The sequence below is a fragment of the Pan paniscus genome, chromosome 13 (genome assembly GCF_029289425.2).
Source record: "Pan paniscus chromosome 13, NHGRI_mPanPan1-v2.0_pri, whole genome shotgun sequence".
In the NCBI taxonomy this organism is placed as follows: Eukaryota; Metazoa; Chordata; class Mammalia; order Primates; family Hominidae; genus Pan; species Pan paniscus.
Genome location: NC_073262.2, coordinates 99,606,293 through 99,621,442, shown reverse-complemented (window position 1 = coordinate 99,621,442; position 15,150 = coordinate 99,606,293). Strand labels below are relative to the sequence as shown.

Below are 15,150 nucleotides of genomic sequence, written 5' to 3'. Positions count from 1 at the left end.
ATTTTTGCTGCTAAAGACAAGTAGATCTGATAGCAAAATATTAATGATTTTCCCGGAGATTTTTGTGGAGTGCCACAGTTCCAAAGTGGCACAGATGCCACCCTCGGGAAATCTCGTGAAGGGGTAGAGTGAGAGGTGCATTACCCATGTGAAGAACTCTTCAGGTATAACTCACATTTGTCTGCCAAATTCTAAAAATAAGTCAGCGTTGACAACAGTATGCCTACAGATGGTTAGAAAGACATTTCACACTGGGACAACTTTTCATATATTGAAATTCTTCATCTTTCATATGTTGTAAGCTCTTGTCTGATAAATTTAATTTTTGCTCCAGTCTCAATAGTGAACCATAGTTCAGAGGATACAGTGACTTTAAATCAGACTTCCATAGTCAGCCTGGGAGTCTGTGTTCAACTGGGCTTCCATGGTTAGCCTGGGGGCCCAAGACCTGAGGATTCTTTGTCTTTACATTGTCTCTGGCCTTTATATGAAACTGAGTCATTTGATTGGAAAGATATTGGAGGCATAAAGTAGATCAATAAAGAAAGTATAAGTAAAAAAGAGTCAGAAAGATTTTATTTTGTTTATTTTTTGTTTTTTGAGACGGAGTCTCGCTCTGTCGCCTAGGCTGGAGTGCAGTGGCACAATCTCGGCTCACTGCAACCTCCGGCTCCCGGGTTCAAGCAATTCTCCTGCCTCAGCTTCCCAAGCAGCTGGGACTACAGGTGCGCGCCACCACGCCTGGCTAATTTTTGTAGTTTTAGTAGGGACTGGGTTTCACCATATTGGCCAGGCTGGTCTTGAACTCCTGACCTCATGATCCACCTGCCTCAGCCTCCCAAAGGTCAGAAAGATTTTAAATCTGAAGGAAGCATGTCTATTCCACTTTGATATCTCCAAAACGCCTAACATGGTGCCTTGCATAAGTGCAATAAACTTCTACCAGGATATAGAGGTTCTGAAGTAATGCTAGGGGTTACAAAATGTATGCCATTGAAACATATACCACAAATATTTACGTTCGATTTTTTAAATGCTTCAGATTGTCAAATATACAGTACATAGGAAGATGGGTTAGGAGGTGATATAATTTAAAAGAGTGAGATTGTTACATTAAAACCCATTTTCATTTTAGAATCAATGATCATGGGAATTGTGCATCATTGCTGCTTGGGGCCATAGATTCCAGTATCGTCAGTTGTAGAGATGACAAAGGCAGGTAAGTAATCTAAAACAGCATGCTTTTTTCTTGATGAATCTTAGCCTCTGCTTTGCAGTTGCAGAGTAGCCAAGCATCTATGTTTTTAATTGAAAGAATAATGGATAAGCATGGTTTTTAATATTACAGAGGGTGTATAATTAAAAGAAATTTCCCTCTAAGCCTAGAATCCCTAGCCTCTTCCACAGAGAAAGCTACTATACACTGTTATTTATAAATTTTATTTTCTCCTAAATATTTTTATGCATATCTACAAACATATATACACATATATGTATATATCCATATATTCTTTTTTGCACATGGTAGCATTCTATAACAATGCTCTGCTTTTAGTATATCTTGGAGATCCTTCCATACCAAAACATACAGATTTACCATATTCTTTTTGAAGCTACATATTATTTCATTGAATGGATATGCTATAATTTGCTCATCCTGCCCTCTATTGAAGAACATTTAGATTGTTTCCAATATTTTGCTGTTTCAAAGTGTGGTGTGGTGAACATTCTCATATGTGTGTCTGGGCAGGGTACAGTGGCTCACGCCTGTAATCCCAGCACTTTGGGAGGCCGAGGCGGGTGGATCATGAGGCCAGGAGATAGAGACCGTCCTAGCTAACATGGTGAAACCCCATCTCTACTAAAAATATAAAAAATTAGCCAGGCGTGGTGGCAGGTGCCTGTAGTCCCAGCTACTCAGGAGGCTGAGGCAGGAGAATGGCGTGAACCCATGAGGCAGAGGTTGCAGTGAGCCGAGATTGTGCCACTGCACTCCAGCCTGGGCAACAGAGTGAGACTCTATCTCAAAAATAAATAAATAAATAAGTGTCTGTACACATGACCAAGTGTATCTGAGAGATAAATACCTAGAAGTGGATTTCTTGGTTAAAGGGTTGATATTTTTAAATTTTGATAAATAATGCCAAATTATCCTCTAAAAGAAATTAAGCAACCAAAATAGATGATGTGATGGGTTTTTAAAATTTTTATTTAATCTGCCAATTATCTACAGACTTAAGCATTAATTTTTAAAGTATCTATCTCAAAGATAAAAGTAGACTCACTGGAACTTAAGATTAAAGAGTCAGTAAAGACACTAATTTCATTATCAGGGCCAACACACACCCCCCCTCCCAAATCTAGGGGGTTCCAGTCCCATAGGTGATATTTCAGTGTCTATCCTGGATGACCTTTAGAGGGAGGGGGCCTGATCACTGTGTCTATAAACTGAGAAGTTTTAAATCCTTAAGACAACACCTTGTACATGTTTCTTGGGCAGTAACTAGTGAGAATAAAGTTTAAAGGAAACTAAAGTGATACTTGTTTTAAATCTTTAGGACACCCCTTCATGCGGCAGCATTTGCTGATCATGTGGAGTGCTTGCAGCTTCTTCTGAGACACAGTGCTCCAGTGAACGCAGCAGATAATTCAGGGAAAACAGCACTGATGATGGCTGCTGAGAATGGGCAGGCAGGCGCTGTGGGTATGTGCTTGTTGCATGGACTTTGCCCTTATGCCCGTGCAAAAACCAAAATAATGTCAAATCAAGAAATCAGTTGTTCTCATAGTATATACACGTGGAAAAGGGCCATTAGCAGTTTTACTTAAGTCACCTGATTCTACCTGCTCAAGCGTCTTTCAGTTCCCTGTTTTTTGATTCTTGGTGGACCTTGTCAAAGAGCTAACCCTTCTGCAATGAAATTCTCAACATTTAGAAACCAAGTGTAACAACAGAATCATTTTAACTGGGAATAATGAACTGTAAAAGCAGTTAAAATTAGTGCCTATTAACCTTGGATTTGGATAGCACAGATATGAGAATAAATTACTCCCTTTTTTCTTTAAATACATTAAATATGATTATGTGAACTGTACTAATTTAAATATGTTATTGTGTTTGTAGTAACCTCTTCAAAATGCATGTAATTAGCATCTCATCTAAGTAACCCTCTTTTGGGCTTTTTCTACAGATATTTTGGTGAACAGTGCCCAGGCTGATCTGACTGTAAAGGATAAGGACTTGAATACACCCTTACATTTGGCTTGTAGTAAAGTATGTAAATGAATTTAAAATATTATTACTTCACGTTATAATAATAACAGTAATAATAACACTGAAATTCTACCTCAGAACTGTGTAGCATGGCTCTTAATTAAGATGTACATTTTCCCAGGGTCTTGTCAACTGAAAGTGGAAGGATGAGAAGGAAAGGACAGACCCAACAACGCATTCGTGTTGAAGAAGCATATCTTCATCAACACAAATGATGAGGACATGCTTTTCATGGCATTTGCCACTTGCATTCTTGCTGTAGTCTGTCTGTCCTGATGCTGCCATTGTATCTGTCTCTCTGGTTGTTGTACCACATTTTGGTACCACATAAAAGTGAGGACCTTAGTTATGTGGCTTGTATAAGCAGTTTTACTTGTTTTCATTTTGTTCCATTTGAAGACATTGTAGTAACACAGCCAAAAAATACTCTACTGTGAAGCAAATAAATAGATCTATGTGTATTTCTACCCTTCCCCCTTTTTTCTGGTGTACAGTTCAATGCAAAAAATGTGATTTTTTTTTTCAAATAGTGGTGTGTTCACATGTTGCTCAAGATTCCTTCTTCCATAAAAGATAAATTTTAGGCCGGGAGCAGTGGCTCATACCTATAATCCCAACACTTTGGGAGGCCGAGGCAGGTGGATCACCTGAGGTCGGGAGTTCGAGACCAGCCTGACCATAATGGAGAAACCCTGTCTCTACTAAAAATACAAAATTATCCGGGCATGGTGGCACATGCCTGTAATCCCAGCTATTCAGGAGGCTGAGCCAGGAGAATCGTTTGAACCCGGGAGGCAGAGGTTGCAGTGAGCTGAGATCACTCCATTGCACTCCAGCCTGGACAACAAGAGTGAAACTCCATCTCAAAAAAAAAAAAAGATAAATTATATAAAATTATATATATATAATTTATCTTTTATATCATATATATGATTTTACAAAACTTCGTTATGTTGCTGAATCGTATAATATTAATATCTTTTAAACATCATGTTTTATGGTATTTTAGAAGATATGTAGTATTTCAGCTTAGGAATGGGCCATCTTTTATTCAACCCATCTCCTATTATTAGACAAATAACTTGTTTTCAGTTATATGTTAGTACAAGTTCAGTATCTCTTACCTGAAATTCCTGGAACTAGAAGTGTTTCAGATTTAGGATTTTTTGGATTTTGGAATATTTGTATTATACATGTTGATTATCCCAAATCCAAAAATCTGAGTGTTATGTCAATATTCAAAAAGTTTTGGATTTTGTAGCATTTTTTATTTCAGATTTTCGAATTTGGGATGCTCAACCTGTATAAATAATGCTTATTGCAGAGGAATCTTTTATAAACATCCTTACTCATTACTTTAAGATAAATTCCTAAGTGTGGAATTATTGAGTCTAAGGATATAATTTTTTTTTTTTTTTTTTTTTTTTTTGAGGCAGAGTCTTACTTGTTGCCCAGGCTGGAGTGCAGTGGCGCAATCTTGGCCCACTGCAACCTCCGCCTCCCAAGTTCAAGTGATTCTCCTGCCTCAGCCACCCGAGTAGCTGGGACTACAGGCATGCGCCACCATGCCCGGCTAATTTTTGTATTTTTTAGGAGAGATGGAGTTTCACCATGCTGGCCAGGCTGGTCTCGAACTCCTGACCTCGTGATCCGCCCGCCTTGGCATCCCAAAGTGCTAGGATTACAGGCATGAGCCACTGCACCCGGCCAAATATAAATATTTTTAGACCAACTTGCCCTCTTACGAGGTCACAACAGTTTACCTTCCAACAGCAGTGCCTCAGAATGAAACCTCCATGGACATTTCTAAAATTATATTTAAGGGTCTCCCATACAAGGCATTATAGTATGAAGCCAGTTGGCACCCATGGCGGTGATTTATTTCAGTGTAGTTAAAATATTATCAGTGTTACCTATATGGTACCAGTAGTCTCAGCCATTCCTTTCATTGCTTACATTTTCTCACTTCATGCTCTGGGAAGCCCATGGGAACCACAAAAAGTGCTCAGCCTTATGAAGTTTATTTCAAGGTATAGTATTTTGGTGAATATAAGTGCAATGCTTTTCAAACTTTATCATGCAAACGAATCACCTGGGAGTTCTGTGAAAAAAACAGATTCTGATATATTAGGTCTGGGGCAGAGCTTGAGATTCAGCAGTTCTAACTCCCAGTAATACTAATGTGACTGGTCTGCACGCCACATGTTGATTAACAAGGGCTTAGGAAGCCATAACCCCTTAAAAGGGTACCAGGCCTGAAATTGTAAGAGTCTCTGACTCATCAGTTGATTTTCAAAAATTATTAACCATCTATCTTCATAAGGTACAGAGATATCTTCCACTGATTGAAGAAGAAAACAATGAGTTTTCCTGAAATAGGGTTTCTTCACAATATAAGGCAATTAATGATGATGAATGATATAGATAATAGATGTAATGGGAATTCCAAGGATAAATGGATAATTGAAGTAGTAACTGACGTCTTGAAATAGGAGGTGGGACTTTTGATGTATGCTAAATGTTATAGGATTCAGACAGTATTCCTATTTCTAATCCCTAGTTACCAGCTGACCTAGCTGAACTAGCATCTACTTTACCTCTCTGGGGATTAATTTTAAAATTTATCTTAGCAGTATTAATATTTTAGATCAGACTTATGTTAACCAAGTTCTAATAGACCTTATTAGGACTCTTAGAGTGTCTGGAGCCCATTTGTTGTTGAGAAGAAAAAAAAATTACTCAGAAAATAGCCCTATAGAATGTTCTTAGGCAGACGACATTCATTTTCAATTTAAATCATAATGAAGAAATTTCTCAGTAACTTTTCTGTGTCTCTATCTTGCTTTTCTTATCATTCTTTTTCTTTATTAGGGTCATGAAAAATGTGCCTTGTTAATACTTGACAAGATACAAGACGAGAGCCTTATTAATGCAAAAAATAATGCACTGCAGACGTAAGTGTAACTACTAAAGTTGGACTTGAACCCAGGGTCATAGTCATTTATTCAATAAGTATTAAGAGCCTGCTGTGTGCCAGACTAGGTCTGGGGAGCACAGTGGTGAAAAATGCAGTCCTGGCTTCCCCTGCATGAAGGTGACAGTCACATACCTACAAGTGCTGACCAAGCTGGGCAGTTTTAATTAGAATCCTTCTTTTGATATGTCTTCATTTAATTTTGTGAAGTCTCTGTTTTTCTTTGCTGATATTTCTGGGGTAATATTATAAATTTAGTGGGCTGTTAGAAAAATTTTACGGACTGACATATTTGGGGAAACTATTTGTATTATGTATTAGCATTATGTATTCTGACTGGAAAATGACAGTTTTGCAAATCAGGTTCCCAGAATACATTTGAAGAGTTTCTAAGCTATTTGTCTTGATTATATTTTAATATAATTCAGTGTAACCCTTGGTGTGAAAGATCTAAAAGCTGTTTCATTTTCCGCTTTAGGAAATTATTTATGCATTTGTTTTAAAGGCAAAGGAATTTTTTTCATTTAAGATTCTTAAGCCGGGCGTGGTGGCTCATGCCTTTAATCCCAGCACTTTGGGAGGCCGAGGCAGTTGGATTACTTGAGGCCAGGAGTTCATGACCAGCCTGGCCAACATGGTGAAACCCCGTCTCTACTAAAAATACAACAACAACAAAATTAGCTGGGCATGATGGCGGGTGCCTGTAACCTCAGCTCCTTGGGAGGCTGAGGCAGGAGAATCACTTGAACCTGGGAGGTGGAGGTTGCTGTGAGCTGAGATCGTGCCACTGCACCACTCCAGCCTGGGCAACAAGAGCGAGACTGTCCCCCCACAAAAAAAAAAAGAAAAGAAGAAGAAGAAGAAGACTGTTGGCTGGGTGTCGTGGCTCATGCCTATAATCCCGGCAGTTTGGGAGGCTGAGGCAAGTAGATCACTTGAGCCCGGGAGTTTGAGACCAGCCTGGCCAACATGATGAAACCCCTTCTCTACAAAAAATAAAAAAATTAGCCGGCCACGGTGGTTTGCACCTGTAGTCCCAGCTACACAGGAGACTGAGGCAGGAGAATCACTTGAGCCCAGCAGAAGGTCAAGGCTGCAGTGAGCTGTGATCGTGCCACTGCACTCCAGCCTGGGTGACAGAGTGAGACCCTGCTCAAAAAAAAAAAAAAGATTCTTAAGCAGTATATAGCACAGTATACTGAGTTTGACATAATTCTTTAAGGTATTATAAATTCAGTAAAACATCTGTGTGCATTTAGTAGTAACAAGGAAGTTTGAAATTATACATATATATGACTGATATTAATGCCAGTCATATTGTTGAACTGTGTGAAACAGTGATTCAAATGCTGTGTTAGAAATCAAGCAGTAAAGGGCCTTCTGCAAAACACAACAAAGCTTGAGTTCTTCCTCTGTCTTCGTATTTACTGTCATTGAGATTGTTTGAGATGCAGAATATTTGTAATATCTGCAGCAAGATCTGGGCCAAACATACAACAACAGTTGGACCATTAGCACCTGGAAAAGATCTGGTCAGCATTTTTTTTTCTTAAGTAAAAACATCCATGTACTATTTGTAGAGTCTAAGTACTTCTTCCTTTTAGTGACATGGGCTAACAAAAATTCCACATTCTCACCCAAATACGTATCACAACTGATGCTCGGTCTTGTGTTTTTTAGACCCCTCCACGTCGCTGCGCGCAATGGCTTAAAGGTGGTAGTTGAGGAGTTGCTGGCCAAAGGGGCCTGTGTACTTGCTGTAGATGAAAATGGTAAGTGGAAAAAGTCAACAGCGACTGCAGGTACCTTCCATAAGCTAGTTGAAGCCAGAGGAAATGAGAAAGATAGGAGCTAGTATAAAAGGCACTTAAGAATTCTGTCCCCCTTGGAAGTCCTGTGTGTGAGAAATCAAGCAAGGATAACTTGTCCTGTCTGTCTTTTTGTAAATCACATAGTCTACCTGTAGGCCACCCTGTGCTGTCCATTTTGCATGTAATGCCAGCAGCTGGTCTCTAACTCCTCAGCACAGTGGTTAAAATATTTTAGACACACTAAGAGTTTCAAGTTGACACTCAAAATTTTAACTGCAAATGCTGAAGAGTTAGGGACTACACATTTCATTAATGCATGCTCAAGGGCTCAAATAAAAACCTGGATCTTTGATTGTATTTAAGTTCATTCTGAGATCAAACTTTTTTTTTCTTTAAGTACAGATCAGAACTCATATTCCCAGTATGGAAATTTGAGGAACAAGAGTAAAATTTCTTAATTAACGTCTAGACTTGAAGCTTCCCCTGATCTGTATAATGTTCCTTTCCTAATGAACTAATTCTTAACAGAAGCTTTCTACTCTGCTTCCTAAGAAATTTTGAAAGGAATGACTACTAGAATTGTACTAAACTGCCATTTTAAGCACAATGCCTATTAACCTTGGGGAGCAAAAAAGGAACTTCTGGATGTTTATGAATTATGTAATTTTTAAAATGCGGCATTTAATTAAAGTATTATAATGTATTAATGTAACTCAATTAACTGCTTATTACAGGTATTGGAATTAGCAGCTCATGCCTATTTCTCAGAAGTAAGCAGCCATACTGATATCATTAGCTAACTCTTATTAGTTTTGATTTTGCAGCCCCATGTATCCTAGCATGTACCCTGCTGTGTCCCCCACCTGACTCATCTAGGAAGTGCAGAAAGTTCCCTATTACTCCATTTCCTTGGTTTTCCCGCCTCACCTTCCCTTACCCTCTTAACACTACTGTAGACTTAGGGTTGGCCTGCAGAGGCCCACAGTTTTTCTCCAAAATGGTCAAAGAGAATAGAATAAATTAGTTTTGCTTTTCCTGGTGTAAATCTGCTGCATTGAAGGTTTGTTCAGCTGATAGTGACCTTAGGAACAAGAGCCCTGGGTTGGTGCGTACCTGCATCCCAAAGGCCTGGGAACGTTTGGGGCAATTTTATATAGCAGTACAACCATAATTCCTTTACTCATCACTGACTTTTGTGAAATGGAATGTTAAACTACCTGTTCATTCTTATTTGTTTTCATACCAGAAAAAGGAATGATGTCCTAAAGGGCAGGGTGGGGAGAGCAGGTCGAGTGATGATAAACAAAACAACAAAACGTTAAGTTTCATTGAGCCATTCCTCTGAATTACTGAGCAAGTGCCCTACTCACTGTGTAGTGGAAACTTTGGCCAGCTGAGAAGGCAGCTAACCCTTTTCAGGCCAGTAGGATAAAGGTTGGATAAGGAAATAATCAAGTCAAAGACTTAATCTACCTCCCCAAGGAACCTATATTATGAGTTAAGACAGTTTTCTTATCTGGATTGGATCCATTGGGTCTAAATGAGAATAACATGGTTCTAATTATGACAAGCATAGTAATTTTCTCACATCCATTACATTTTAGATTTGAGACTTTGATTGGTGAGTGGCCATTTTTAAATATTCTGTTAGGCCAGGTGTGATGGCTCACGCCTTTAATCCCAGGACTTTGGGAAGCCAAGGTGGGAGGATCGCTTGAGCCCAGGAGTTTGAGAACAGCCTGGGAAACATAGCAAGACCTTGACTCAAAAAAAAAAACCAAAAAAAGAAAAAATCAGCCGGTAGTAGTGGCACACACCTACAGTCCCAGCTACTCGGGAGGCTGAGGTGGGAGGATTGCTTGAGCCCAGAAGACAAGGCTGTAGTAAAATCAAGGCCCATGCCACTACAATCCAGCCTGGGTGACAGAGTGAAACTGTCAAAAAAAAAATTTTGTTAAATTTCTCCTAAATGATTGTACATTTTTAATCACAAACAACCTGTGCTTTCCTGTCTCTGATCTACTGAAATGATTCCATTTTTCTAAAACCAGTTATTGGTGTCTATTTTCTATGAAGCATATATAAAGTGACAAAACTTCATTACTCACTTTTGCAGTCATCTAATTTTCAATATCTTTTCTAATTGGACACACAGTTACCTAACAATGGAAAGTCATTGTTCTCAGAATGAGAGTCCTTCTCAGGCCCAGGCCTGAGGCTCATGGTGTGTGTGTGCTCTCAGGCGGAAACATCTTCCTGATTGTCCTGTTGCTGTTTATTGTGGAATTGTGTCCCACACCCACCCCCTTGTGTTTGTGTTCACTAAATGAAGGCTGGAATCCTGCCTAACTTTGGATGATATTGTGCTTGTCATAGTCATATGAGCTGAAAACAAAAATAAAAAGCCCTCCATAAAATGTCTCCCCCTCCCTCCCCCTCTAGCCTCACCCCTAGCATGACTTGTGAGAAGTAACTCCTCGTTTTACCTGGCATGATTTCTAACTCAACATACATCTCCGCCTGTGAGATCATCCGAGATGTACTGTGGAATGCTCGTGCCTCCTCTAGGCTCCCCAGGACTAACCACTGCCTTGTCTGCATTTACGCCCAGGTCATACCCCGGCCCTGGCTTGCGCTCCTAACAAAGACGTGGCTGACTGCCTGGCCCTCATTTTGGCTACCATGATGCCTTTTTCTCCTTCCAGTACAATGATGGCTGTCAACTTCGTTTGTTTAAAAAAAGACAATTTGAGCAGGACGACCCTCTCCAATCTGGGTAGCATGGTTAGCCTGTGCAGTAACAACGTAGGCTCGGAGGATGGGTACAATGAAAATGATTCTGATTCGGAAACGTTTTGACTTTGGACTGTAGAAGCTTTTCTTTGATCACCTGTGTTGGAGGAAAGGAAAGAAGCTTGAATTCCAGGTTTATGTTGTATTCAAGTATTATTTGGGGCCTGGGCTTCCAGAAGCTAGTAGAGAAGGAATTAATCGAGGGAGGGCAGTGAGGCTGTTGGGTGGAACAGTCACACAGATGGCCCCAGTTTTGTTTTGTTTCACATTTTCTTTAAATCTAAGATACTTCTGTGAAAGTCTACCTCTCATTTTAAGTAAAGAATAAAAGATGTATTTAATTCCTGTTCTTTGGGGATAATGCAGCAGAGAGGCAGCTGTTCGCTATGAATAATTTTTCTTTTCATGTATTTAGCAGTGAGTTCTCAGAAGTATATCAGTGTGACATTCATGTCCCCTGGGAGGGAAGGGAAGAGGCAGATAGGAAATGCCTCAAACTTCTTCTCACTTTGATGTTTACTTCCTCACTAGAAGCCAAAGGTAAAGGTGTTCATCTTCAGAAATAATGCCTGTAATAATCTTTTTAGAGAGTCCAACTATTTATATCCTCTCTATAGTAAACATTTGAATATCCAGAACTTCTTTCTGAGGATCTCTGTTAAAGTTGCCAGATGAATTGAAAAATTGAACTTGCTTTTTTTGTTTAACACAGTGTTCCCTATAACAAGCCTGTGACTAATTTTCACTTAAGTGATTGAACCCAAATTTATCTAATAACATTTCAGGTGAAAATTATATTGCACCAAAACTTTGACACAATATGCAAAAATAGTATGAAACTACCCTTTGTTAATTTATTCTTAAATCAAAATACTAACTTTTAAAAAACATCAGAATCATCAGCATTGTTCATCAGTAGTAAAATGAGCTTCTCAGTCAAGGTCATACCAAGTCAGTGAAAAGTGTGACTGCAAAAAGGAACAAAAAAAGTGAAAGCAGAAAGTAGAAATGGGTGATTTAGCATGTAAAACCGATTGCCAGTTGCTTGATGATGAAATCAACATAGTGAATACTGTGTCTGCTCCCTCTGCCAAAGCTTCTAGGTCAAATGGACCCCGTTCCACACCTGGAACCGCTGTACAAAAAGAAGAATGAGACTCTTTTAAAATTATGCACATACACATGCACACATATATGTGTGCGTGTATATATATATATGTGTGTGTGTGTGTAGTTCATCAGCCAGCTACACATGAGGACCAAAATGCTTCAGTCTAAAATGGAAGATACACATTTTTTTCCTTCAAAATGCAAGTGAGAACTGAAGTAGCTTTTTTATGGAGTTAAATGTAATCTTTCTGTGTACCAGTCTTTGTTGTATTTTATATTTCTTAGGACACAGATTTCTAGTTGACCACTTAACATTTGTAACTGATGATGTGTTGACCTTTTTTTTTTTTTTTTTTGCCAAACTAGAGAAAATGTCCATATACTTTTGATGTAAATGTGTTTATATTTATTTGAAATGAAACAAATGGTGAGGAAACATCCATTATTTGTTCTCTATTTTAATTGCTATGTATCTTATTTAGAATAACAAAAAAAAAAGTGAAAAAAAAAAACACTTGACCCTGGGCTAGCCAAAAGCCCAAGGGCCAAACCCAGCATTTCCACTGCTAAGGTTTCCAGATGACCCTCAGGTTCTTCCGCGTTGGTTAGAGAGGGCTACGCATCTTCTACTGCTCAGCCACAGTCTGTAGCCAGCTTAGAGCTTAGAAGACATTGCAGTCTGGATGCTCTTCTGCGAGATGAAAACTCAGATGTGTAGTGGATCATATACACAAAGGCAGCACAAAGAAATATCTAGAAATTACCCTAAGTACACTGAAAAGCTCACATAGTCTCAGTAACCTGATGAGAAATGATGGCAGTGTGTGGGCACATGTGCCAAAAGGAGAAATAAAAATCACCAGCTCAAGTGCTATTTTCTACTTGAGGAAGAGACAGAAAAGAAATGTGTCGAATTAGAGCAGTACTGTCTGACATTTTATAATGAGTTCCATTTCCACCCTGGAAATTGCTATTTTATAGTGTATGTGAGATATTTCAAAAATAATGTTCTATCATATCTGGATCAAAGACAGATAACTGTATTATATTTTTCATCTAGCTATAAAACTTTAATCTTACTCTTAATATCCTGGATTTAATTAAAACTCCTGTTGGGTTCTTCACAAATGAGAACTTGTTCAAAGGATTTATTGAACTGGTATTGATTTCACTGAAAATTTTCCACACCACCACCATTGTTTTTTGAATTCTTGATGTTGTGCTTCCCACCTTCTGTCCTTTTCGTTTGTTTAGAGAAGATGAATTTTTAAAAAGCAGATAAATTGCTAATGAGCAATAATGACCTTATCTTTACCAAAACACTGAAAATTAAGAGAGGTTCAGTGTTGAAGAAGCACAATATGCTGCGGTGTCTTTTTCTAGAAGTGAATGGAAATCTTGCTCAGTTGGCATTTCAAGCAGGAAATGAAATGCTTGCTTTAATGGCAAAGCAGCGTTAACATTTTTCCTGTCGTGTAGCAGAGAGTACAAGAATCATTTCAGCAAAGCAGTGACTCACCATGAGACGTTATCTCCATGGAGCTGCGTTTTGACTTTTCCCCACTCTCTTACTCATAGAAGGAGGACAAAGGAACGAAATGAAATCATGCTCACAATGAACTGTTCATTACATCAACTGATCTCTCTCTCTCTCTCTCTTCCTCTCTTTCTCTTTCTCCCATACCCCAAGGCTAAATTTTTTTAAAGAAATGACTTTAAAAACTATCATTTCTGTATTTTAATTACATCTCTTAGAAATAAAATTATGTTTGCACCATAGCTTTCTAAGAAAAAAAAAATGTGTTTTTAACTGAGTCTTAGTTGCTTAGTGCTTTTATTTGTGTTATTTTTAGACTGTATTTTAACCACAACCACAAGGATCATGTTTCATTGCACTTACTTATTTGCCAGTGTCTGCCTGTCTTTGCTAAATACATTACTATCTCCAAATTGCCTAAAATCTGCTATGATTCTACAGTAAATAGCTCAGGGTATTTCTATTTATCACTACTAAAAGGGCACCATAGTATGTTTTGGTACTTTAGGCAGTAAACACTGCTTGGTTTATCATTTTGTTATTAAATTAGAACAAGAACATCAAATGGATTTGCTGCACTAGTTATTCTTTGTACTGTTGAGCAACTTGGTGTGCTTATATGTTGTGTTGGTTGAAGAACTCATCCGTTTTATTGTCTTGTAATATGAAGTTAGAGTGCCTTTTTATATTTGTATATTCTGAAAATGTTCTGTGGAATGTTTTGTATTTTTTCATTTGAGTGTTATCAGAGCAATATGATACCAGTGAGTTTTCATTTCAACTTTTCTTTGAATGTATAAAGTGTCTTTTTTCCTATTTCCCCTTGTACTTGCATTGAAATGAATATGAAAATGCTAAAGTTTTCTATAGGAATTGTTTGATTTTGCAGTGCTAAAATGCTTTCGTCTTACGAAACTATAAACCATAGGTCAGTATTATAGGGGAAAAGCGTTTTAAGATAGTGACAATCTGAGTGTTTGTATAAAATGTAATTCTATGCGTTTCTTATGTGATCTAAAAATTCAATGCAAATATCTTTTATTTGGTAGTTTTGTCTACATATTTTATGCTCTAGCATGTGCAATATATCTTTGTAAAGCACGATGATACAAATCTGGTGCCAGTGTTATATTTTGCATAACATATTTGTAACAGCATAAAATATTGTTTGATGATTTCAGTGGGATTTTGTCTATAATGTTTTCTTATGTAAATTGGAGTTGAATGACTCTGGTAAATGTCATGACTGTAAAAATGGGGAAAATGACTTTTAGTTCAGTGAATGACTTTGAAACAATCTGAATCTTCTCAAGCACAGTTTAATACTTTTGCAACTACTGAATGCTCTAATAATGTAATGAAGTACTTAACTGTAATATACTATGGAAATGCATTCAGATGGTTATTTTTACAAATAAAAACGGTACAAATATTGTTGCAATTTGTGTTTTAATTTTTCCAATTTATGCTTTTTCTAAATTATGCTAATTTAAATCTTTGCACCCCCTCAAGCCAAATTAACTTTAAATTTAGAAAATAATCAAGATAAAAGTGTATCTCCAGATTCACGATTTATGTTTGTGTTATCACAATTAGAGAAAAAATTCAAACATGTATGCTTGTGTTTATTATATGTATTTATGCTTCCAAC

The 15,150-nt window shown here is 37.9% G+C and overlaps 1 protein-coding gene across 6 annotated transcripts in view; it reads left to right on the top strand.

The window, feature by feature from the left end:
- The window catches only part of ANKRD44 (ankyrin repeat domain 44), a 344,106-nt gene that overhangs the window by 303,553 nt on the left and 25,403 nt on the right, over window positions 1-15,150 (top strand). For 2 of the 6 annotated variants that reach the window (XM_034954727.3, XM_034954726.3), the window contains exons 23-28: window positions 1,136-1,219; window positions 2,559-2,704; window positions 3,192-3,274; window positions 6,146-6,228; window positions 7,929-8,020; window positions 10,671-14,940. In XM_034954727.3, coding sequence (XP_034810618.2) covers window positions 1,136-1,219; window positions 2,559-2,704; window positions 3,192-3,274; window positions 6,146-6,228; window positions 7,929-8,020; window positions 10,671-10,918 — 736 coding nt within the window. In that variant the 3' untranslated portion in view covers window positions 10,919-14,940. Of the gene's footprint in view, window positions 1-1,135; window positions 1,220-2,558; window positions 2,705-3,191; window positions 3,275-6,145; window positions 6,229-7,928; window positions 8,021-8,793; window positions 14,941-15,150 lie in introns of those variants that run through there. The other 4 variants (XM_034954728.4, XM_034954729.3, XM_063595508.1 and 1 more) reach the window with 3 other exon arrangements.